This window comes from Scleropages formosus, chromosome 10, assembly GCF_900964775.1.
Source record: "Scleropages formosus chromosome 10, fSclFor1.1, whole genome shotgun sequence".
NCBI lineage: Eukaryota > Metazoa > Chordata > Actinopteri > Osteoglossiformes > Osteoglossidae > Scleropages > Scleropages formosus.
Window position 1 is genome coordinate 17,588,336 of NC_041815.1, and position 25,681 is coordinate 17,614,016.

A 25,681-nucleotide genomic window follows, 5' to 3' on the forward strand; every position below is an offset into this window, starting at 1 on the left:
GTTTGTATTTTGAAGGTTTGAGCTTTAAAGTTTAGTATGTTTTGCTTGCACACTTTAAGCAGGACGGTTGCGCAATGAGTAGTGCTCCTGTCTCACAGTGCCTGGGTGGTGTGAGAAGACATGGGTTTGATCCCTGCTCAGTCTGTGTGGAGTTTGCATGTTTTCTCTCTGTGGGTTTCCTCCGGGTGCTCTGGTTTCCTCCCACAATCCAAAGACATGCTGTTCAGGTTCACCCATAGTGTGTGAGTGACCAAGAGAGTGTGTTCCACTGATGTATGGATGAGTGACCCATCGTAAGTAGTGTATCTAGCAGTGTAAGTTACCATGGTGAATAAGGTGTGTGGGCTCATAACACTACACAGAGTTCATTGGAAGGTGCTTTGGAGAAAGTGTCTGATAAATAAATAAATAAATGTGAATATGATGCCAGTTACATTTGAGGAACAGTGATGTTTTCACTATTAATGCCTTCATTTGTTTAAAGAAATGTTTGTTTAATATAGCTAACACGTAACATTTTTGTAGCAAACAAGCATTTAACACCATTCTTTGCAAATAATGAAAAAAGTATTTTACTATTATACGGACAAAATATATTACTTAGTCCTGTTTATTATATTGATTTTGGCTGAGTGTCTCATAGACATACAGTATGTAGCCTATATTTGTATACAAATACATATTTATTTTTGCGCAGATCGCATTTTATGTGGAAACATGCTTATTTCTGCATCATTGGCTGCCTAGACAATACATGTGAATTTTCTCAGAACACAGTGCTTGTTTTCCAAATAAAAGCTTCTTCTTCAAACAAAAATATAGCAAGCAAAGCATATAGCATATCTAGTATTCAGTGGATTGTCGAAAAGAGCCACAAATAAAATTCCTCTTGATAGCAGACTTCAGGTGCAACATGCGGATACACAAGAGAACTGTAGGGTACTGATTCACATACAGCATGTCCCATGCCAGCTGTGTATATATGGCAACGATGATCCGGAACCTCTTGTGTCAGAGAACTACTAGTATCCTGAATGGTCTTGCACAAAGCAAGACTACTGGAGGTGAACTGGGTAAATAAATCAGTATCGTCTACTAGGAAAAAGGTTAAGATTAGTTTTCTTGGACAATGTTCTCATTTGCCATCATGCTGAGTAAAATTATTAACGATTGGCCCCAGTATTTCCACCGTTTATGGTCTACTGTGATCAAAGTGAACATAGCCCTGAAGCCCGTCACATAACTACTTATTGGTCTTCTACAATGGCACCAAACGCCTCTATGCCGTAGGTCTTACAACGTTGCGGAAGCAATTCTAACAGTATATTTTTACATCCATTGCTATGTAAAAATGGCTGGTATTACTGCTCCGTCACTCTAAAATGCTTAATAAGACTGCATATCAGAAGGCATTCATCTGTATTATTTATCTATAGATAATGGAGTCCGCTTTGATATTTATACAGTACTGATTTACATAATATTGTACATCTTGAAGCGAAAGAAATGCATGGCTTTTTAAATAAAGCAGATCAATGTGACCATAATTGCATTTAAATAGAATATACAAAATACTTTCATCTGAACTATATAATGTAACTAAGAAAGCATTTTAAAACATCTTTCCACACTAGGCGGCATATTTTATACTTCAAACATCAATATAACACTTTCACTCCTGCTGAAACATTGTTTCTTCAAAATAATATGAACACCCAAAGCAATCAGAACACTGCACCTTAGGGCCACAACAAAGAATGCTGAATTTGAAAAAATATACCCAAACACTGCATTTTGCAACAGTATACACAACATTAAGTTAAAACTGCACAGCAAATAAGGGATTTTTACATATAAATATAAAAATAACACAATATAGTTACATTATCCAGTTTAACAAAACAGATGTTAGACATTTGGCACACATCTTTGACGGGGATATTCCCATCCTCTGAAAGAAGGCACTCCCTTCCTTTGTTTCAGTACAGAAACTAATTATGAGTACTTTACAGCAGAGAGCTTTTAGTTTGAGGTACTGTATACTGATCCAAGACATGTGACACACATCCAAATCATATGATATACAATAAAAAAGGAGAAACTGTGATTTTTTTTTTTCCCCTTACCAAATTTTGAGCTCCCCAAACATAAATCACGGTACTGATAAACACTCTCCAACTTATGCACTTCTAAAACATTAATTTCAAAGAAGAAAAACCATGAATCCATGAAAAAGTTTTGTTGAATTGTTTTTCACGTAAATCACTCCATTAGCTTTTAAGTCTTGTATTTATAATAAGGGTACATTCATTTCTGTAACTGCAGTAATTAAAAAAAAAAAAGAAAAAAGAAAAAAAAAAAAACATAGCAGACAGTCTGTCCTGCAGAGGCTGCTGCTTGAGATTGTCTGTAGAGCTCATTCTGGTTTTGTGATGCCCAGATGATCACACTGCAGTCCACTTGGGCCCAGGCAAGTCCCTCACTGGGGTTCGGTCTCTGCCTTTGACCTGGGCAGAGATGGCTCAGCTGGAAGGAAGGATCCCTGCCCCAGAGCGGTAGAATAGGTTCTGGTGGTGGGAAGAGGGACTGATTCTGGGAGCAAGAAGGGACCAGTGTCCATCTGACTAGACGTAACACTTTTGGTTTGAGGTACTCGGCCGCAGTCCTCCATGTCGTCTGCTATGATGCTGTCATTCTTCTTGTCACAGGACTGGTGGGAGCAGGCCCCACTGAGGTCCCAGTCTGTTTTTTCCACTGGGGGTAGAGGGGGTTTGTAGGGACCATGGCAGAGATTCTCTAGCTTTGTGCAAGAAGAACCCGTCTTCTCTGCCCCACTCAGTCGGTTTTCCGAATCACAGCCCTCATATGTTTCAACGCGATTTGGATGCCGACCATGTTCAGGCTGTTCAGAAGACAGGTTGCTGCCGGCCCCAACATCCTCCTGCCAAGGCCCGCTTTCGCTGCCCCTGTTCTGTGCGTTCTCACCCACCGTGATCTTTAGATCAAAGCAGGTCACCTCCTGAAGTTGGTGACAGCCTCCCTGCAGTTGCTGGGTTTGGTGCAGGGATTTTAGGGGACGGCGCGCGGCAGGATCAGTGTCCTTGGAACTACATGTTTTTGTCTGTGAGGCCTTTTCACCCGGCACATTTTCCTTAAAGTGTTTCTCCAGCTCCATGTATGTAAGGAGTTCTGGGTCAGAAGTCACCTGCCTTGAAGGAACATTGATGATTGCCGGCTTTTCAGGATCCAGTTTGCTGCACTGCTGGATGACGTCCGGGTCCCCCAGATCGTGATGCAGAGGAACCTGTACATTGCTATACTCTAACACCAAATGGTTTTTAGCCTTCTGCCCGACTTTGTTCTCACGTCTAATAGAGTGACTGTATAGACTGTAGCATTCCTTAGGGTCCCAGGCGAGACAGGTTGCAGGCACTCTTGTGTCAAGCAAAGGTGGCATATCTCTACTCACAAAGCTGTGCTCTCTGCTGACAGGCAAGGCGTGGCGTGACAGGTAGCCTAAGGTCTTGCCCCCGACCCTACTGAGGTGCGGTGCCAGGTTTCGGCTGTTGAAGGAGTAAATGTTGCGCAGATTGCCTGTCTTGCACGGACCCATGTTGTAGGTTGGGGCATCCAGAGAGTTGGCGCTTGAGTAAGGACTGTAGCGATACTGAACTTTTCCATTCTCAAAGTATGGCTGAAGCCGAGTGATGTGATACTTTGCCTGAAAGGGCTGCTGGTAACACCAGTATGGGTAGACTGGTCGCTGACAGTATGACAGCTCCTTCTCTGCGGGGACTTCTGTCTGTGAGGTTGGCACTGAGCAGCGGGCTGTGGGGGGAGCATTCAGCGAGTGAGCTCGGCTGATGGTGGGGTAAAGAGACATCCCATCCACGACCCTGTGTCCCGGACTGGACAAATCTAGGTGCCTCACGGAGGAGTACTCGTTCTGTGGTTCCCGAGTCTTGATGGACTGGTGGAAAGCCCTGGGGACCAGTGTGTTGCAGTGGCTATGGGATTGCTTGCTATAAGACATGTTGACATCACACTTAGAACCAAAGGACAGGTGTGAGGCCACACTCTCAGGTTGCACCTGATAAGCTGTTGTACAGTGCCCAGTCATATTAGGTCGCTGGTAGTAATATGCCTCCTCATGAGATTCCAGAGGGTAATGGAGGGAAGGAGGATTACATGGGGGCTGAATATATTGGAGAAAAGCCCCCTCTGCTGCAGTTGATACAGGCCTCTGAGGCACAGAAGGGTAAATCTCAGAAGCACTGGACGTCTCTGTGCCGGAGACTACGACAGCAGTTCTGCTATTCCCAACAAAACAGACTGGTGGATCCACGGGCACAGTACCACACATGTGCTGGATAGAAACTGGCTTAGCTTGTGGAGGAATGGGCTTTATGGTTTCCCAGGCCTTTTCCAAAGGTGGAACAGAGGAAACTCTTGGTTGAGGCTGCGTCACCGTTGCTATTTGGTCCTCAAGTTTTTGGATCACGGGAGACAAGCTGCTTTTACTCAGCAGCATCTGCAGAAAGATGAACATACTATAAGAACACTTGGGATATCCCAGAACTGATTTGTTCCATGCAGTAAATCACTGACACTGATGCTTTTCAGGTAACTCACCTCTGGGTCTTGTTGATGCGTGTCTCCTGCATCATTTTTGAAGCTAGAGCTCTTTGCAGGAACTTGATCCATCACAGCAACCTGACGCACTATAGGAATTTGCCCTAGTTCTTTACTAACTGCAGGGACAAAGCCCACTGTATGTTCTTTTCTAGTAGCAGTGGTTTGACCCGTCACAGGCTCTTCCTCCTCTTCAGGGATTGTAGCTTCTTGGCCAGCTGCAGACATTTGTCTAATGGCATGTTGTTGGCTGACTGCAGGGGCTAAGCCCACTACATGTTCTTTGCCTGCTATGTGTTCATTCCCAACTGCAGCAGCTTTCCCCATCTTAGGTTCTTTCAACATTTTCGGGATTTGCGTAACTATAGAGGCTGAACCCATTGCAAGGTCTTTTCCTGCAGCAAAGCTCTGACCTATTTCGGGTTCTTTAGATACCGCAAAGACTTGACCAAGTGTAGGCACAAGGTTTATTGAAGATTCCTGACCCACAGAAGAAACTTGTCTTACTGCAGAGTTTTGATCAACTGCTAGAACTCGACTCATTCCCACATGGTTGCTCTCCAGTTTGCTCTGTGACAATGGAACTTGAGCTGTTGGGTTGAAACACTGGCTAGAAGGTGATGAGATAATGTGGGCACCTGAGCCTCCTGAAGGTAACTTGGTGCCTTTGGCTGTAGTGAACTGTAGACTGACTATCAAAGACTGGCACTTTCCGACTGCAGTGTCTGGGCTCGAGGATGAGGTGGCTGAGATTGAGGGCATGTTTCTGTCCGCCACCTCAGGGCATCCCTGAGGCTGAAGGTAGGGAGGAGTCGACCACTGGTGGGTGTCAGGTGGTCTGTGTGGTCGGAGTGTTGACGCAGGCGTGGGGGGCTCGGATGGCTGGCTCTGGGACAAGACTGAAGCGGACTGGGCCAAGGCCAGGGCCAGCATGCGGGCTGCACTCTTTGGAGGGGGTGGGGGAGGGAGGAGAGACATGGAACCAACATGGGCGGGGCCCTGTGGGGGATCCAGAGCTACATCTCCTGGGAAGGGACAAAACAAGGATATGAGGGCAAGGACACTGAAGAGAGGGATGGGAAAGTCAGGCTGAGCAGAGGAGCAAAGGGGGGGGAAGATGACAGTCCTGTGCCTGTGTCATGTGGTTCCATGATACAGAACTTTCTAAACTCACCTGCACTCTCCAGGCGGCGACTGACTATCTACCCTGTGGTTTCAAATTACAACGCATAGCAAAACAAAGTCTTCCTTGTACGTACAACAAACACAAATTTGAGTTACTTTAAAATGGCCAAATCTTCCCAGAGGTAAATCTTTTAATTAAGTCCTTGTTCCACAGCACCTTCATGATACTCATGAAGAGCCAAGTTTTACCCTTTTGCTGGTAATCCAGAGAGCATGGCTGTGTAAAAGAGGCACTCCAGCAGAGGCTAGCGGGCCTGCTGCCTGGCTCCGGTGCTGCTAAACCACTGACCTGGTCGGTTCTGCCAGCAGGGGGGTGGGTTGGTCTGGCTGCAGGTTAGCGAGTGGTTCTGGCTGCAGGTGAGTGGTTGACTCTGGCTGCAGGCGGGTGGGTCAGTGGGGGCTGGGCCTCTATTCTCGGCGCCGGCGTTGTAGGACTGCCTGTTGGGCAGTGAGCGCTCACCGCCCTCACTCAGTGGCACACTGCTGAAGACCATGGCAGACTGGGCAGTGGTCGTGGAAGGTAACGAGGGCACCATGCTCTCAGAGGCCTGATTCAATTGGGATGCTGTTATGGACTCTGACACGCACTCAGGGAAAGACCCGGACGACATGTGGGCCCCTTGCGAAGGAAGGGCTTCCGACAGCTCCTGCTTCTGCTTCCGCCCTGAATCCTTCTTACCTAGGGCTGGGCTACAGTCCAAGGATAAGGGGGGCGTGGTGTCCCCAAATCGCGAAGGTGAGGGTGGTTTTGATCCGCTAACACTGCAGGTGTCCCCCTCAACCTCAGTGGTGACCAGGCTGCACTGGAAGGACATGGGGTCGAAGTCCAAGGAGGCCATGTCACTGTCGAGCAGGCTCAGTTCAACATCATCAGTGGAAAAGGGTGGAGAGATGAGGGCAGGCACCATGATGGGGCCCTCGTCCTTGTCACTCGGTCCTTGGGGAGCAGCATCCAACACGTTTGCTTTGACTGGAGGGGATGGAGCTTCGCTGCTCGAACGAGGCCTTCGTGACCGGTATGCTGTTGACTTACCTAGAAGAGAAGGGAACTTGTGTTTGCACTAGCAGACCTCTTTGGATGTGGTGACCCCTTTCCTAAAAGGGCACCCCAACAGACTACTCTGTTACCCTTCTCATTGTGAAGCGATGTGAGAGACTCCTCGCTTTTGGCGGAACGCAGGGACCCGGTGTCTCCTCTACCACCTGCAGGCCAGGATGAGGACGTTCATGTAAATGCACACACCCCATCTAAAGCACAATGGTACAAATCCGTGAGCGAGACAGGATTCTAATACTGAGAGATGCTGTGAGATAACTGTGTGCTACGGCCCAGAGAGCACAAAATGCGCTGGCCGCTCACGTTACGAACACACCTGGGACCCAACTGACCTTGTAACTCAGTTTGTTTGTAACTCTAAATGTCTTTTACCACCAAGACACATTCAGAGAAACCTTAATAACAGAGATGTCCCTCTTTATTTATGGGTTAGGTTCTGCAAAACTCTTGCACATAGCTGTAATAAAGCCTTCCAAACCATTTTTAATATTTATATTAACTTCAAGCTACATTAAAACTAACTTAAAAAGCCAGAAACTAAAAACGTGTCCAGCCCATTGAATGCTGACTGTTGACTGGTTCATCCTATAAACATGAGCAGTGCTCATCCTCTTGTACTGATCACCAAACACTGGGGAACACGAGTTATAAACAGAAGTCAGTTGAACAGAGGTGCCACACTCCTATTCTGTAATATTCTGAATGTGTTTCATTGGCATCTGTCAGCGGGTTTGTAAATACAAGTGGCTTTCACTCTGCAACAGACAAAAATTTTAGAAAACGTGAAGAAAATGCCTTTTGAAAAAGATAAATCAACTGGAAAATGTCAGTACCTTTAAACTTTGTAATGTGGTTGTTTGTAACGGAAGGAACCAGCGCACGTGCAATTCAAGGTGCGACTTGGCCACTTTGGCCAAGGGTTACGATGGGACAGGCACGATGACTACGGCGTACTGCGTGGTGCGGCTTCGCGGTGCCGCCGACGGTTCCGCAGCCGCGTGAGCGCAGTGCGTGAAATGTGTCCCTCACCAGTAAACGCCAGCATCTTCAGCTGGCTGGGCACGCTGGGATTGCGCTGCAGCTTGCGCCTGCCCATGTGCGATGACTTGCCCAGACTGAAGAAGGCACGCCAGCCACCAACCGGGGACTTCTTTATCTTACTGGAGGACCTCTTCCTGCACAGAACGTTCCAGAGAGAAGAGAAGCTGTCGAGGCACCCTAAACCGGCAGCCCACTGCAGCTGCACAGGACCTGCTGGTTCTTTGCCCTTAAGCTTACCTCTCTGTTGGAAACTCAATGACAGTGTGGAACTTGCCCTGTAGCGCCGCAGGCCCCTCGCCCACCTCAATGTACTTGTTGTCCCCCAAGTCAGGGGAGCTCATCTGGACCTGGGTTCGAGCCTGGGCCTCTTCCAGTGTCAAGAGCTTGCTGGACGGAGACGAAACTAGCAGGGACTTGGGTCGGGACAAGGAACCGTGACCTGAGACACAACACCACGTTGTGTGGTTTGGTCAGACACATGCACTAAGACACACACACATGCACACACACGTACATACACAGATCGCCACGGTATATCTGTAGACGGGGCTCTGATTGCACACCTCCTTCCCTGATGAGAGAGCTGAGCTTGGAGCTGAAGAGCACATCCACGTGGTTGAGGATAAACTCCACAACCACCGACTGGATGCGCACCTCCATGAACGCTGCTGTGCCACTGAAGCACGCTGATTCGATCTGCTTGGACCTGAGCAGGGGAGACACGAAGAGACGAGATCCGCGTCTAAAGCACGTGACTGGTAACAGCACACGCGTACACACAAATTTGTTTGTACGCAAGTCTTTAGTTTGTACGCCAGCATCAGTGGGTTCAGCTCACCTGAGCAAGTTAGGGGCCCAGACGATAGCCAGGTTTTTCGCATGCATGTTTGTGACAGAGCTGAATGTGGCCAAACTGGCCAAGTGTCTCATGAGGAACTCAAGAGTTCTGCAAAAAAACAGCAGAAATGTCGCTTTAGATAATGAAGTCCAACTATCTCAAGGCATTTATTTCACGATTAAGTCATGTTTCACATTTATTTCTTTAAGCAGTGTTGATGTGTTGAGGATCGGGCAACATCTTTAGAACAACACCTTCAACGTGGACTTTCAAGAGTCGTAGGAGCCACTTCTTAGCATAAACTGTTTCTCCGCATAATTCTTAATTGTTCATATATTCCAAAACATTGGCCTCCAAAATGCTTTCTCTATTCTAATGAAGGAATATGGAATATGTGTGAGTGCAGTTAATTTCGACTGTCAGCAGAGTGTGCTGTGGACCACACTGACCTGTAGTGCGGAGGAGGCAGCTGCTGAATGGCATCGTGGATTTTAATCAGGCGTTCCTCGTCTGTAGCAGCAGACACAGCCTCCTGCGGAAAGACAGGGTGCATGATGCCAGCCTACCTACCAACCTGCAAACCTTCAGGGAGCAGCAAAGAAAGGCACAGGCTGAACTGTCAGACACACACACACACCGACCCCAGTGTTCCTGGAGCTGTCATAACAACCCCTCATAATCTTGCTTGATTTTCCAATTACTTACACTTAATTCCTGACACTATACTGTGACATAACTGGGTTGCCCAAATGTTTTCGGAGTATTTAAGTCACCTTCCTAGAAGGGATAAAATTCCTGCTTCCTGTACTGATAGATGCTGTCAAGCCCTTATTTTATATTTCATTCTGTGACTTGTCCCAGCATGCGGTACAAACACATTCTACAAGGTTTTCCAGCCCGCCATAAAGCTGTGACAGAGAGCATTAAAACCAAGAGATCATAGTGATTTTTTGTAACATGACAAAACCTTCAAAACAGAGCACACTGGCAATGCCACTATTTCCAGCCTCACTGGCACAGCTGGATGGTTACGTCACTAGTACACCCATAAAGCCTTCATTTCCAAATAAATTAAGTCATCATTTTGTCTTTTTTTCAATTAAGCAGACAAAGCGATGTACGGTATAAATTCATATGAAGTGCTCTGACAAATATTTATGTTAGTCAATCAAAACTTCGTGTTGGAGGAGTGCACGTCGCATATGTGCAGCACAGGAGGGCGTCCAATAAACTCATGAATATTAAACACACACGACTGGTTGTTAGCGTTGCGATCGCTCGAGAGAGCGAGATGTTTAAATGTGACGCTAGAGTGTCACATTGCCGCAGACCAGAAACAGATCCACACTTGCTCTCTCTCTGTTGCTGATGCCATGACAGGTGTTAATAGAAGCTACTACATAATGCTTTTCTGGGCATCTCTATGTATAAATTCTCCTGGCGCCATTTGTACGGCATCCCAGAAAGCAACGTGAGCGCTGTTTTGCAAGATGCCCACACGAAGAGCACGCTGCAGCTCTGCGCGGTGTCTCAGAATGAGGCACGGCTTACAGCAAACTTGTGGTAGAGCTGGTAGGTGAGCAGCGGGTTGGGCAGCTCGCGGAAGTAGAGCTTGCACAGGGAGCCCACGCAGTGGATGTCCTGGAGATACACATCCTTGGTCAGGTTTGGGATCTGCTCCGAGTCAAACTCGTGCCTGGAGGTAGACGAGCAGACAAGCGCTCTCACACCACGGCCTCGTTCCGTTCCAGTCCACCGGTGCACGGATAACCAGGAAGCGATACAAAATAGTAGCTCCAACCATGAAAGTCAAACTAAATGTTTGCAGATATTCCAATAGGTAAGGGCCTTCATCAACTGACTGGAGGTACCTCTTTTTGAGGAGATCAAACCTGTGTCCTCTGGGTCCAAAGGTGGCAGCAATACGCCACTACGCAACCTGTTGCCCCAGTTTATCTCTTTGCACCTCCATCTACGGAACCCCAAAATGTACCCGTCCTCAGGCCAGTACGGGTGCCTTGACGTTGCACAGGGAGGTGGAGTCTCCAGCTCTTACCGCAGCTTCTCAATGTTGGATGCAATCCCAGATAAGCGGTATATCCCATCCACCACTCCGTGCTTCTCAATGAACTCTGTGCAACTCTTGAGTACCTGGGGAACTGGAAGACAGAGGTTTCGGAAGATGAGCGCTCTTCGGAGGTCGCTGGAGAGATGCGGGGCATTTCGGAAAATCGTTTGGTAACTGTCCTCTCTGGAGCGTATAGGAGGGGAAGCGCAAGTGTTGCTAAGCAACAGCACTAGCACAAGTTGCTATGGTCACCTCGTTTAACTAGGCTATCGAACGACCGCTGTTTTTGTTGTTCAGAAAAAAATGAACGTGTCTGAAAAACTGCAAGAAGCGCCTAGAAAACAACCGACTCCCCACCTTCCACAGACACAGAGGCGAATACATGCTCACCCTCCTGGCCCGAGTTGAGGAGGTGCTCCCCGAGATCACAGCCGAACACTCGCTCCCGGAGGATCCCACGCTGCTTCAGCTTCTGTTTGCTGGGCCGTGACTTCACAAAGCTGCGCAGGAATGTGATCAACTTCCCGTGCTTCTTAGACACTGACACAGGCAGGCAACAGTCACTTTCACACATCACTGCCAGAGCGGCTGAACGCTTCGCTGCATGCCGAGGCACCTTATAAAACTATCAAGAGCATACGGCAAACAGCTTTGCAAAAAGCTTAAGTCCCGCTGAGGCCTGATTGGTCACCGAAGCCTAAAAACATCAGTCACATCGATGTGCTTATCTTCATTTTATTTATGTATTCTGTAATTCTATGTGAGGTGTTTTGCTTGTCTGTGAACACTGGTGGCACCTAGAACGACGGCAAATTCCTTGTGTGCGTCAGCACACTGGCCAGTAAAACTCATTCTGATTCTTTACATTACAGTTACAGTTTTCCTACTATCCGTGATCTGGCCATGCACAAATACATATCATGTCACAGAATTGGTTAGCGTCATACCCAGTTGGTCGTATGTCCCATGCGTGCGAAAACAATTATCATTATTAACCTTTATGTAGTCGGCACCTTTTGTCCAAGTCAACTCCAGTGTTAAAAAAAAAAAACAGCTTTACAACGATTCGCACATTTCATATCAGTTTGCATTCGTACAGCAGGGTACTCTGCATCAGTTCAGGATAAATAGTGTTATGAAGGACACCGCAGCAGGAGAGGGATTTGAAACAGGTATAGGTGGTCCCCAGTTTACAATGGGGTTACGTTCAGCGAAACCCATCGGAATTCGAAAATATCGTAAGTCGAAAATGCATTTAATACACCTAATGCAGACCTCTGCGTAGCAGACTGGGAGATACGGATCGCTGCCCAGCATCACAAGAGAGTATCACTCCGCATATCACTTGCCCAGGGAAAAAAAAAAAATCTAAATTCAAAATTCAAAGTACGGTTTCTACTGAATTGTCTATTGCCAGCTCACCATCGTAAATCGGGGACCACCTGTACTCACCGCCAGACTAGGAAGGATTTTCATTGCTTGTAGAGACTGTGAGCCAAAAGTGGTTATTTTAAACATTAACACTTCTTCTTTATATTCCCATCACGCTAACATCAGGTCAGCCAAACTGAGCCATTTGATGCTTTTTCAACGGACAGCGTATCAATCTTCGCAGTCCTCCTGTCGCACGAACATAAACCACTATCCTTCAATTTGTTGAATATTTATATGATGAGGCATTTACGAATAACCGGTGTGTGACTCATAACGTCAAATCACACAGCGTGTAAATTTCCCAGCCACGTACCTGGTTTTGGCACAGCGTTGGTGACAGACTGCGGCACCTTGTCATTTATCAGCTCCACACATTCACTGGGGAAGAAGCCCACCTGCGCACAGTTGGCAAATACAGAAAGTGAGAAGAGGAACTTTCCTTAGGGCTATACTGCTTATAAACGCCTTCCGTTACATAACGTCTTCCCTTTTCAGCGTGGCAAGCGCAGCGAACAAACTGCACGTCGTTATCTCAGAAACATCCACAGCATCAGTGTCACAATCCATCAGACTAATGACCTGCTAATTGTTCTCTTGACGCTGCTCAGAATTTAAGATTCTACATTTAGGCAATGGGTACTATAGGAGTCTCTTTTATCGCATTTTAACTCTTTTTGTTTCCGTTTCGTTGTGGCCGATTCCTTATGGCGTGCCTGGCTCTCCAATTATCACATGAATTATAGTTCGGGGGGGGGGTGATGAGAAGCGCACGCCTCCTCCAGCTCACACGCTGTGAGACGTGCTGTTCACTCTATAGACTGCTGGAGCAGAGTGCCTTTTGCCCAATTCCACTTGCAGCCCTGCGGGTGTCCAGATGATCATCTGTGCCAGTATGAGTGACAAGTGCAATAGGACCTCAGCCGCTTCACCTGCCAATTTGTTCTCCGGGCTCCTTTGTCACAGATGGCGAGTGTGACACGGCATTTTACTCACGATCACATTTCACAGCTATGGTCCCACTGTGGAACTTGTTAACGGGGAGGGTCCCGCCGCAGAGCATCTTTACAGCAAGGATCCCTTTGTGTGTATTCTTCATAGCAAGGGTTCCCCTGTGGAAATTCTTAACGGTGTTGGTGCTAAGAGGAGCTTTATGGTAATAGTTCCACTGAGGAACTTCTTTATGGCATCAGTCTCGCTGCAGAGCTGCTTTATGGCAGAAGTGCTCTGAGGCTCTGAAAGGTGTGCTGGAAATGTCCAGGTACAATTCCACTTATACATTTTACACCAGGAGCCAGTGAACACATGACGTACCTGTCCGAGTGTACACAATTGCTTTTGCGGATAATTTAAATATCAAGTTATCAATGCTTTGGCTTCAAAATGCAATTTCACATTGTCTTCTTCAAATCAAGGTCACTGACCACTGATAAAGCTTAATTATTAGAATCCTGCTCCTTGTAGGTCGAAGGCTCTACAGCATACCATGGTAGGCCTATATGAGATGGTGTGAGTGAGATGGGAGTGAAATTCTTAAATGCGCTAAAAAAAGATATCAAAGCCAAGGTTACATTTCTAAGCACACGATCACACGAGCTGTGTCAGCTGGTGTTTACACACACACACAGTCTGAAGCTGCTTGTCCTAAGCGGGGTCGCAGTGAACCAGAGCCTAACCCGGCAAGACACGGTGCGAGGCTGGAGGAGGAAGGGACACACCCAGGAGGGGATGCCAGTCCATCGCAAGGCACCCCAAGCGGGACTCAAACCCCAGACCCACAGAAGAGCAGAATCTGGTCAAACCCACTGCGTCACAGCACCACTGCACCACCACTGTGCCACCACACCCTCAGCTGGCGTTAAACAAAAGTAAAAAGGAACTTGTCAAACATTTGTGAAAACAAAATTGCTGCTCATTCAGATGCAAATAAGGCAGAAAAAAATAAAACACAGAATACACATGTGGTGGTAGGTAGGAATCTGAGTTTAAATTCAGATCAGTCTCTGTGGAGTTTACACTTTATTCTCCACCAGGGTTCCAGCTTCAGATGAGCTGGTCTGAAGTGCTCCTGTAAGTGAACGTGCCTGTTGCCGCCCTGCAGTGGCCTCGCGTTCCAACCAGGATGCACCCTGCCTTCCTCCCTTTGTTTCCCTGTTCTGGGTAAGCTCTTTCTCAAAATGGATCTGTGAAAAAGACAATCTGTGCAACTTTTGCATTCCGGTTCCATCCAGTTTTAATAAATGTAGTGCACGAGTGCCACGCCCACAATATCGGCATAACCAGATACACCTGGGACCCGGCAGGATAAGGCAGAAGCGAACGTAGAAGGACGCGGAACCTTATTCGCCAACTGCTCACTCGTCCTGAGTCAGCTTACCTATCGCTTCTGCTCCTTGTTCCCTGCTCTTCGTTCCAGCTCCCGAGTCCGTCTCCCAAAACCCCTTCCCGTTCTGTGACCTGATCGGTTTTCTCGCGTTTGACCTGTCGCCTGTGTTCACCGACCACGATTCTGGATCTCCTGGTGTACGACGTTAGCGCTCCGAAGACCCAAGCCTGTCCCTGACTACGGTTCCTGTCCAGCCCCCGAATAAATTCCCGCGCACTCCGCAACTGAGTCCGCCTTCTCCTTCCCAGACGAAACCATGGCATTGAGGAATTAGCCCTGTGTTGCAGTACTCCACAAATGCAAAGGTATGGAACGCAGAATATGAAAATTACAGCCTCTTAATGGACTCCCGGACATTACTTGGCGTGACAACACTTGCTGACCAGGAGCTCAAGAAAAGATTAATGATCTAATCAAGCACACGTCCGCTTACCCCTTCCGACATGCATCGCTGTATATGATGCTTCACGGTAAACAGCAAAGCCATAAACAACCCAGGCAGCTGCCCCTCTCCCGTCCTCTGCCCCGCTAACTCTGCTCCCTTAACCACATTGTGCGCCGGTGCACGCAAAGCGTTCAGCAGGAACAGCTGATAGGAACAGCACTCCGTGCAGAGCTCATTCAATAAGCGCGAGTCCCTGAGAAGGGGGGGGTACGGCCAGCGGCGTCTATTCCACCTGGAATCCGTGCTTCCCTCGCCACCAGCTGGTGTCGTCCTTCGGGGGCATGTCGATGACAGACACAATGTCGCCCACCTGAAATGGAAACCCAAAGACATGACAATTTTAATCTCTGTCAATCTGTCTCGTATTGCTTAAGTCCTACAGCACAGGGAGGAACCATAAGGTCAATAATCTGCTGCCGTAACACTGACCGTTGAGGGCTGCAGTTTGCAATGGGCCGGAGTGCAGGAGCCACTACTCTACAGCACTTATCAAAAATGTCGTCTCTCCTCCTGGCCCGAACTGTCATCTTGAGTAGTCACTCCGAGTCCTACCCGCTCTAAGCAATCCGCTTCGACCGCTTCCGAACCCGACCCCCGGCCAGCGCGGCAAATCACCTCGAAGGACAGCTCGTCGGCCGCCTGGGCGTTATAGCGCTTGACGACGTGCGCGGCAGCAATGGCGGGAACGTTAATGGAGGACTCTTCATGTACTAGCAGGTGGTTCCCCTTGTTATCAATCTGGTAATGAAAACACCGACAGGGCAGGGAAATCGTATCAACAAGGACAAGAGGATTACGTCAAAATTGGAGGATGGCATTTTATTATAATGTCCCGATTTGCCTCGATGGTTCGCTTTTGCTGTTATTTCAACGATTCACACTTACGCGACGCCGGTATCTTTAAGGATGATTAAGCAGCAACAAGACTGCGTATTGAGATTAACCTTAAACTGATGTGATGGCTGTAGGTTCCAGAAGCTCAGTGGGTGAAAAGCTCATCTGATTCCGCTGGAATCCCAAAAGGATCGATTCTCTTTACAATGTGTTACTGGAGCAGCGTGCAGCCGTGTGCCATGAAGCCGGTACGCAGGTAAATGTTGAGAAAAGTTATGACCGCAGAGCGCCAGCGAATAAAGAGAGGGAATGAGACAAGGACAGGAGAGACGCAGGGGGTGTACCTCCATCCAGGTGAGAACAGGGCCACAGTTTATCTTGTTGTCCGCGATCGCCGTCAGGCGGGACAGATACTCCGTCAGCATCTGGGACACCGCCTGAGAGCAGAGGCACAAAAGAAGACGCTGAATAAGAATATATTTCAGCCAAAGCTTCACTCTCCTCTGCTCTGATCTGCTTTAAAAGGCCGATTCTCTAAACTGAGAGAAGTGCGGAATTCCGTCGCCGGGCACTTCCGCGGTTCAGCTTTGTGTCCACGCGTGCAGTGGGATAATCAGCAGCGCAATAATCATTTCATCATTTCATCCATTGGTCACCGTGTTCAAGCAGAGCTACTATTTCAGCTGTTCTCCGTGCGAAACACGAAAACGTGCTCCGACAACGTATAGTTTTAATGGAAGGATATGCGAGCCTGGAAAAAAGAAAATATTCAGTCCGTAGGATCATCGAAATCGTTCAAAGTCTGGTATCAGTTTCATTCATTCATTCATTAATGAGTTTTCTAATAACAAGTACACCGCACTTGTATTTCTCTTTATAGATGGAGGATCTCAGCGATGAAATTTATTCCGTCCGATAAAATTTGATCTGAAGGTCAACTCACGGGTACATACCGGACAGTGGCGGTTGATCGCTTCTGAGAAACACCGTTACTTGCTTTTCTTTATTTACACATGCATTTGCAGGTCCAGTTACCCTTTGTGTTGTTACCATGTTCGGTATGTCACTGACACGGTGTTGCTGTCATTGTAATTTAAAAAAAAAATTTAAAAAAAAAACTAAGACTGAAGAAGGTGTTTAGGAATGAGAACACACGTTTTTTTCTAGGCAAAACAGCTTAAGACACTGAGCTGAAAATTAAATAAAGTGTAAAAATAAAACCCATGTAAAATGAATAGAGATGTCTGTTACATTACATATACAAGTTAAACCCGTTCACCTTATTAACGGCTATGATAAAAGCTCGCCATCAGCATGGTACAGCATTAGCTGTGGTCACCATCATGTAGTCCTGCACAGCACTCGAGGGCCTTCAGAGTGCGGGGGCGTCCTCTCTGCACACACGGGAGCCGCCGTAACTGCCCCCATTAGAGGCGGCTTCAACGGCCATTCGGAGACAAAAGCGGATGGACCGCGATGCAAAAAAAACCGGCACCGGGTTCGAGCACACTTGACGCAGAGTAAACGTCCGATCCCTACACTCGAGAACTCCTCCGCGTCCGTAAACATTAGAGGTATGCACCTCGGTCTCATCGAGCGGGGCCCATAATGCGCCATCACGCGGCACGAATCAGCCACCCAGCCGATGACTCAAGCCCACGAACGGCGGAATAAAAGCACTAAATGCTACACGGAGAACTGAAGGCATTAAATACGATTCGCACGGCACCAACAGTGCAATTATATGTGACCCTGTTAAGCAAAGTAGCCCAACTGTTCCCAGTTAAGCACCGCGGTTCCCTGAACTGCAGCAAATGAGGGGCCGATGAATAAATGCCATAATTACAGCTTGCAGGGTTAAGATAATTACCTGCTTTTACAAATCATTGTTACTTTCGATTTCTCCCGGCGAGCATAATCCGTAATTGCAACTCTTACAGAACGCAAAGAGAAAGTTTCCAGTTGCCTGCATTTGTGAGCTGAGGTACAGGACGCCCAGGATAAAGAGCTCCAGAAGGTGCACCGTGGTCAACGTGGAGAGCAGCGGAAAAGTCGTGGGCACAGAATTCACTCGCTGCCATAAAAACCCTAGTGTTGGAGGAACCCCGGACCTGGAGAAATACGTTTAAATTAATTAATGGATCTTACGGGCTTCTCCGAATCAACTCGCAACGATTTACACATGTATGCAGCTAGGCGATTTTACTGGAGTAATTACATTTATTCATTTAGCTGACGCTTCTCTCCAAAGCAACTTACAACGCTAGTGTACCTACAATTATTTACCCGTTTATACAGCTGGGTAATGTTACTGGAGCAATTCAGGGTACCTTACTCAAGGGTACTACAGCCAGAGGTGGGGATTGAACATGCAACCTTTGGGTCCACAATTAGCAGCACCGACCACTGCGTTACCAGCCGCCCCAACGCATCGCTCGAGGTCTAACGGGAGATATCCCGGTGGGGAAGGTATCCTGGTACATTTACATTATCACACCCCTTTACCTCTGGCTGCTCCTTCAGGCTGTCAAAGCGGGGCAGCTCCAGCAGCTGGGAGAATCGGCGGTCAAAGATGCACAGGTGTAGGTGCTTGTCCAGGACACGGAAGTCTTCGTAGCTGCGCCGGACTATCCAGCTGTTTCCCTGCAGAGCAAGCGAGACACCGTGAGACACTGTCGCTAGCCGCCTGGTCAGTGCGTAGCTACTGATCGTGCACATTTGCACCGCTCGGCTCCACAGCCCTCCTCGTACGCGCAGCAGATCTCCATCTTTCCTTGACGCTTTCGCCGTGGGCTAGGCTGTCTGTTTGCTGAGTCCAAAATCATGTTGGTGGCTACTAGTGCTCTGTTCGCACCTCGCCCTGCTGCAATATTAATGTACACAGCTACTTGAACTACTGTTAATCACCTGAAAGCACAAGAAAGTCCTTCTCAAATAGCCTGCGACATGTCTCTTTAGTATTGCCTTCATGCTGTTTTTTTCATGATCCGCACGAGCGCAGGCTGGTCCTGGTCGAGACTGTCTCTCAGAGGGATGGAGACAAGAGGAGCTGTACCATCTCCTAGCCAGTCACGCTGAGCCGAGGTGCACAACTGACTCACAAAAGTGAAAAAAGACACGTGGGAAAAGAACTTTTCCGCTGATGGCGGGTGACGATGACAGTGGGGCACGATCGGCGCGCGCTTTCGCACAGGTGAGTCTCGGCGACGCTTCAACATGCACAAAACATGGTGTGGACAGAGGGACAGTGACAGCGATGGGGACCTCTCCCTACCTGGCATCCCACGTGGACCAGGTACACGAGCTCCTGCAGCTCAAAGCCATTGTGCGGCACTTCGGCGCGCTCTTCTGCCAGAGCCAGCTGCAGAGTGAGCAGAGAGGCGGGGGAATAAGAGCGAGGGAGACCAAGCACAGATGGATTAGGACAAAAGGGAGGGAGGGGGGGAGAGAGAGAGAGAGAGAGAGAGAGAGAGAGAGAGAGAGAGAGAGAGAGGGAGAGAGAGGGAGGGAGGGAGGGAGAGAGGGGGGGGGGGGGCGGATAGGTGGGACAGAGAGGTAAAGTGAGACGCATTCGGACCCACATGTGCAGGCATCCTGTGAATAATACATGAGATCACTGGGATGGCTGAACAGGGTTAGAGTACCATCCGGCTGCTGAGCTCCCAACACAAGGCCCATGCAGCAGAGCCACTGCTCGATAGGGAGCTCATGACGTTCCTGCTCTTGTTCTTCCCTTGCTCTCTCTGGTGAACTCGCACAGACCCAGAATTCCCAACCTCGGGAACAACGGGAAGGACGTACAGCACGCGGACACACGGCAGCATTGCAACGATGCGGATGCTCTTCGTACTGCTGTTTGACACTGGAATTTTAAGAAGAATATATATGAATGAAAATGTAAAATCGAAATGATATTGCTCATTTTCAGCACGGGGGCAGCATGGTGCCCCACAGCTCCAGAGCCACAGTTGTGGGTAAAACCTGACTCAGCGTGGTGGAGTTTGCACGTTCTTCTCATGTTCGCACGGGGTTCCACTGGGCGCTCTGGTTTCTTCCTATTGTTCAAAGACATATGTCAGGTTAACTGGGAACCCATGGATTTCCATACTGGGAGTGGATGTGAGTGGATGACTGCCTTACACCCTGTTTTTCTAGGATAGGCCCCGGACAACCAAGACCCTACACTGGAGAAGCAGTTATTGATCACGGCAGGAGGGATTATCAGCACTCCTTACCCTTTATTAGAACACGACGGAAATAGCCTGTCATCAATTACTTGTCAGTTTAGTGTTGTATCACCATGCAGCAGCTCTAAGCTCCATTACAGCTCTGCAGTGATAAAAAAGAGGACTGTTGCATGTTCTACAGACATCTCTCGTGCATAGAGAGCAGAATCAGAGAAGAAGCACCATATGCACTCTGAAGTGAAACCCTGCAGACTCACAGACAAACACTGCATCCTTGTTTTGGACTAAGGGGAAATGTCCAAAACAAGACTGAAATTAATTAGTTAAGGGGAAATTACAATTTTTCTGGGTAGATGTGATGATCACAGGTGGTGACTGATGCTCTCCATTGATCTCCACTTCCTTAGAGTGGAGACCAATCCATTTAAAGCAGAACCTCTCAGCTGACTGCACTCAAACCCTGGCTGAACGACACGCATTTCTGCTCACACAAACGGACATTTAGTAATCTTTACTTCATGTAATCCGCACGTCTCTGGAATGAAGGAAACCGAGGGAAACCGGTGTGAACGCAGGAAGAACAACAACTCGCTCGGCAGATGCTGAGCTGGGGCCAGATTCAGTCCTGCGGTCCTATAGCTGTAAGGTAACAACTGTACTTATTGAGTACTACTTATATGAGTAGTCACTTGGTCATGTATTATTTATTACAGCACCAAAAAAAAGCAGCTCAGAGATTAGTAATAATATGGCACACAGCACCGTGGGTTTAGATGGGGCGAAGAAGGACGCAGAGGCAGTGTTCATCTCGAACATTCTATTAGAACACCGGCACCAGGCAAATAATGCTCTTAGTGCGAGGACCCCGTTTCCTCCAGGACCTACACCTCAACCCAGCCTTCCCTACCTACTTAGCACCCCCATAGTACACAGTCACCCCATCATTTTCCCCAGGAGTGGCCCCAGTGGTTGCACATCCACATTTCACATTTTTCCCCACAATGCAACTATTTACACTGAACAGGTTTCCCGCCTAAACACAGTAAGGCGGGTCGTTACAATGATACACAGTATATATGCAGTATATCGTGCAAAGTGAGAAATTAAAACAGCCTTAGAAAGACAGCTATTGATCAGCGATCCTTTGGGAGCTTACTAAACCCTTTCATTATTATGAAATACCCCCCCACCATGAAAGTAGTGTATCCCAAGGATTCTTCCACACAACATGCTATAAATACCACAGAGGAAGTTCAAAACAAGCCATTTGTAATCCAAAGTGAAAATCAGCATGAGTCCTATTTCACCCCAAAGGGGCATCTCAGACAGGGTTACATTCACATACGGTTGATCGCTGCTTTACATGCTTTTTTCTTTCAGCCCTGTATTTCAGGACATTTGGCAAAAGATGGTTTTCTTCCAGCTGGCCAGCTGAACTAATTATGTTAATTAATTAGTCTAAATTGCGCTGTCAGATGAGCAGCCTACTTATCTGTATTGTCACTTTCACTCGACAGCTATCTTAAGCCCCTTGTGCATATGCATTTTGAGGTACCTCATTAAAATATTTCATGGACATTAAGGGTTAACAGGTGTTTCGATAACAAGGACTTCTATTAATGGTGTGGAGTGAGTAGGTGCTGCCCTCTACTGGAGGCTGACATGTAGCGCATGTACAAAAACATATAAAGACCAATTGTATGATGGCCTGTTCCCATTTACTTCAAAGCCAGTGTGCAACATGAAAAGCATCTCACATAAATAAGGTCCTCATTGAGGCCCAAAACCCCACTGTCATCATGCCCACTCGCGGTGAGTTCACTCAGTGTTTACCGTGTGTGTGTTGTGTAGTCACCATGTGTTCACCCTTTGCTGTTCTGCCTCAAATCTCCACTAACCCCCCCCAGCCCAGTTGCTCCATAATCAGAAAGCATAGGATGGGGCCCATTCTAAGGCTGTTCTCACAGTCACCAACACCTCTCAGGTCTTACCTGAACACTTCCAAAGTCCACATTCTCATAGTGGAAGTGAGCACATTCAGCCAGCTTGGGGAAGTGGCCCCTGGTGAAAGACAACCTGAAAAACAGGACCCCTAGTTATGATTGTGGTCTAGAACCTATGCACATCAGGCCCTCGCCAGGGGTCACAGTACATGAGGATACTTACTTTCGTACAGTCTTGACTTTCATGCTGGCAGTGCTGACACCGCCACGCGTGGTGGGCTCAGCGGTGACCTCGGGGACCCCGGCTCCACGTGCCTGCATACAAATATTCAGACAGTTTCAGTTCATGCAAAGGCAGCAGTAATGAGCCAACAGACATGTGTTATTCAGTGCCAAACGGACTTGATCTGCAGCGTTTATCCACAGTCTGCCTACTTTTCATGGTGGATGAGCCATAGGCAGAAGGAATTGCGAAGGAGAAGAACAAGGAAAACGGTAAGACTGATGTACTCTGAAGTGAATGGAGATCTATGGTGTTGCTGAGTGTGTTGAGTAGATGCAAGGCTCTGCTATGGTGAAGAAGGATGTAATGAGTAAATGCAGGGTCTACTATGGTGAAGATGAACATAATGAATAAATGCAGGGTGTCTATCATGATGCTGATGGACGTAATGAATAAATGCAGGGTGTCTACCATGATGCTGATGGACGTAATGAGTAGATGCAGGGTCTGCTATGGTGAAGATGGATGTAATGAGTAGATGTAGGGGTCTACCATGGTGCTGATGGCCTCCTCCCAGTCAGGCCTCTGCCGAGGATGGATGTTCCCGGAATGCTCCGGCAGGGCGGCCTCCTCTTGGGACAGAATACAGGAAAGTTTGCCCCTGGGAGAAGTAGGAGAGAAAGTCACCTGACGCTACGTGACCCCTTGATCCGTTCGCACCGCTGCTCTGCACAGCTGAGACAGTCAGCGCTCGCCAGTTATGGCATGATGGTTTCACTTGTGCTCACATGCCCGAGACTCGAGAGCCACTATCGATCACTCCTGAGTTGTGGGGCGCTGCAACGAAGATGCTGTCGTCCTAAAAATACCGCTGCTGATTCACTGCACCATGGTTACGCCTTCAAGGGTGATGAACTGCAGCTCCGTCTCCCTCAACCCCTCCTCCTGCCGAGTTCTCCTCCGAGACTTCTCCCGCACGCTCGCATACACGCGCGGTTTCACACAAATGCCCACACACAGACGCATGCACGCTCACATTATCGCGGCCAAATGCCCACACGCTCGGTCACGTGCACAAACACACACTCGCATTATCACGCACACAGCCACATCCCCACACACTCGGTCACATGCACACAATTCATTCGCATGATCGCAGTGACAAACACACACGTTGAAATAGTCACACCAACACCCACAAACTGACACATTTCCACCGCCACCCAAACCACCCGCACGCAATCGCATTATCGCACAAAGAGCCACGAACCCACACACACGTGAAAACTATTGCGCAAAACTCCCGCACGTTCACCGAAAGCGGCACGCAAACACACACGTACACGGTTACGCAAAGGAGTCGACATGGACGCAGAAAGAGCACGTTCGCGGTATCACGCCGACGCCAGCACACATCATTCACGCTATCGCACAAACAGTCTCCTACACAAACACAGACCGTGTGTGTGTGTGGTGTTTGAGATCTGTCTGATCTCAAAGTGCCATCGCCCCAGCAGAGATACAGCTGTCTGGCTCCACGAGGAGGACACACACAAGGCAACTGAACTATCTATATGTACACTATACACATTCATTTAACTGACACTTTTCTCCAAAGTGACTTACGGCATTAAGGTACCTACAATTATTTACCCATTTCATACACACACTTTCTGAACTGCTTGTCCCATACAGGGTCATGGGGAACCAGAGCCTAACCCAGCAACTCAGGGCATAAGGCTAGAGGGGGAGGGGACACACCCAGGACAGAATGCCAGCCCATCACAAGGCACCCCAAGTGGGACTCGAACCCCAGACCCACTGGAGAGCAGGACCCGGTCCAACCCGCTGCACCACCGCCCCCATTTCATACAGCTGGGTAATTTTACTGGAACAACTGAGGGCAAGTACCTTGCTAAAGGGTACTACAGCAGCAGGTGAGAGTTGAACCTACAACCTTTGGGTCCAAAGACAGAAGCTCTAACCAGTACACTACCAGCTGCCCCCAACTAGCCACTATGGTACCTACTGGCATAGTAAAGAGCGCAGCTACAGCGTTGTAATTTTAACATCAAAAATGGAAATGCAATAGAGCGAACCATAGGCGTTGTCGACCAACAGCCGGAGCGAGCGGCTCTACGGCTCTTTGCACGGCAGCCTAGAGCGATCATCACAATTTTGAATCTCCCGCCAAACTCGGTGCACCTCGGCTCCTCCAGCGTTAGACAAATCGGGTCCCGCTCTCTATCGTTTCGACGTTTTGGGCTCGCGACAAAACCGAAACGTACCCAAAGAATGCGCTGAAATCAATGAAAGCAAACGTGCACCGGAGAGCGCGGTGCGGTGTTCCACGTGGACACGAACTGAGAGGTCATCTCCTCCCAGAGCTTCCTGTGTGCTCCTCACCTGCGAATACTTCAAGATCTGAGAGATCAGCGCATTCCGCTCCTTTGTTGAGACATTTCTCCGATAACCGAATGTCTGTACGCCGAGCGTGTCTATCCTGGGGCCCGTACGCAACACGCTTGTAAACTGTCTTCAGGCACTCCGTGCACATATGCTCTGGTACTGCACCGTACCGCAAAGTTCCTGCTCTTACTGAGCCCTAGACCAGCGGTGGCTCAACTTATGAAGCCCATTGTACGAAAATTTAGCGTTTGAAATTATTTTCCCAAAGCACTTTGAGCATCTTACACCGATGTGTTTTTCTTTGAAGTTTCCATGACAACGTGCACTTTTTCCCATTTTCACAGCACAAGAGAGCCACTTCCCGGTGCTATCACAGCTGCCGGGACAAAGCAGAGCAGCAGGGCTGCACAAAAAAAGAAAAAAAAAAAAAAAAAAAACCCCACTTCAACTTGCAACCGAGGCGGCTAAAATCCGCAGTTGGAAGTGAAGGTGACCGGGTCACGGGCCACGCTGCGTACGCCATACACCTGCGTGACTCTCGGAAAGTGACCGAGACATCTGCTTTCGGTTAGTAATGACATTATTTCTGACGATGCACTCGGGTTTCCGTAATGCTCGCCTTGACAGATGCTGTGAAATGGCGCTAAGGAGCACAGTAATTGTGTAACACGACAACGCGGTAATAGTAACATGCACCGCACAGGTTCTAAATTCTGTTTATTTTATATCAAGGTTACTCACCACTTCCAAGCATGAAATGGAATAAAAACAGGTGTTTGGGGGTGTGTCCTATGGGCAGTGGGCAGGTCCAACCTTCTGAAAAGCATGTCCTACCTGTCGGGTGCGGGGTGGCTCCCAGTGGCACCCAGCGGTCCCGGTGGCACAGCCCCCCCAAGTGGCGTGCCCCCCTCCAACAGCGTGATCTCGCTCGCTGCCTCCATACTGCTGACTCACAGGCGCCTGGCACTAGGGGAGGAGGGGAGCGGGGAGGGAAGGAGGGAG

At 48.3% G+C, this 25,681-nt stretch overlaps 1 protein-coding gene across 1 annotated transcript; it reads right to left on the minus strand.

Moving 5' to 3' along the window:
• Positions 1-612: 612 nt before the first annotated feature.
• On the minus strand, positions 613-25,681 carry LOC108928661 (rho GTPase-activating protein 32-like). The gene is made up of 22 exons (XM_018742704.2): positions 25,514-25,681; positions 22,823-22,931; positions 22,271-22,362; positions 22,096-22,180; positions 19,192-19,278; positions 18,423-18,560; positions 16,262-16,354; positions 15,699-15,821; positions 15,316-15,393; positions 12,569-12,650; positions 11,212-11,361; positions 10,810-10,912; positions 10,305-10,449; positions 9,203-9,285; positions 8,754-8,861; positions 8,479-8,621; positions 8,153-8,354; positions 7,904-8,049; positions 6,946-7,020; positions 6,107-6,850; positions 4,633-5,657; positions 613-4,531 (listed from the first exon to the last, which is right to left on the minus strand). The coding sequence occupies exons 1-22, from the start codon at positions 25,618-25,620 to the stop codon at positions 2,480-2,482; spliced, it is 5,970 nt and encodes a 1,989-aa protein (XP_018598220.2). The 5' UTR covers positions 25,621-25,681; the 3' UTR covers positions 613-2,479.

Bases quoted from the DNA above. Each gene is read 5' to 3' on its own strand.
- LOC108928661 (XM_018742704.2), bottom strand. From the start codon at position 25,620: ATGGAGGCAGCGAGCGAGATCACGCTGTTGGAGGGGGGCACGCCACTT. The intron at 22,363-22,822 runs GTAGACCCCTAC...ATTTGTATGCAG, and splicing joins AGGAGGCCATCAGCACCATG to GCACGTGGAGCCGGGGTCCC. The intron at 10,913-11,211 runs GTGAGCATGTAT...TCTGTCTTCCAG, and splicing joins CCTCAACTCGGGCCAGGAGG to TTCCCCAGGTACTCAAGAGT.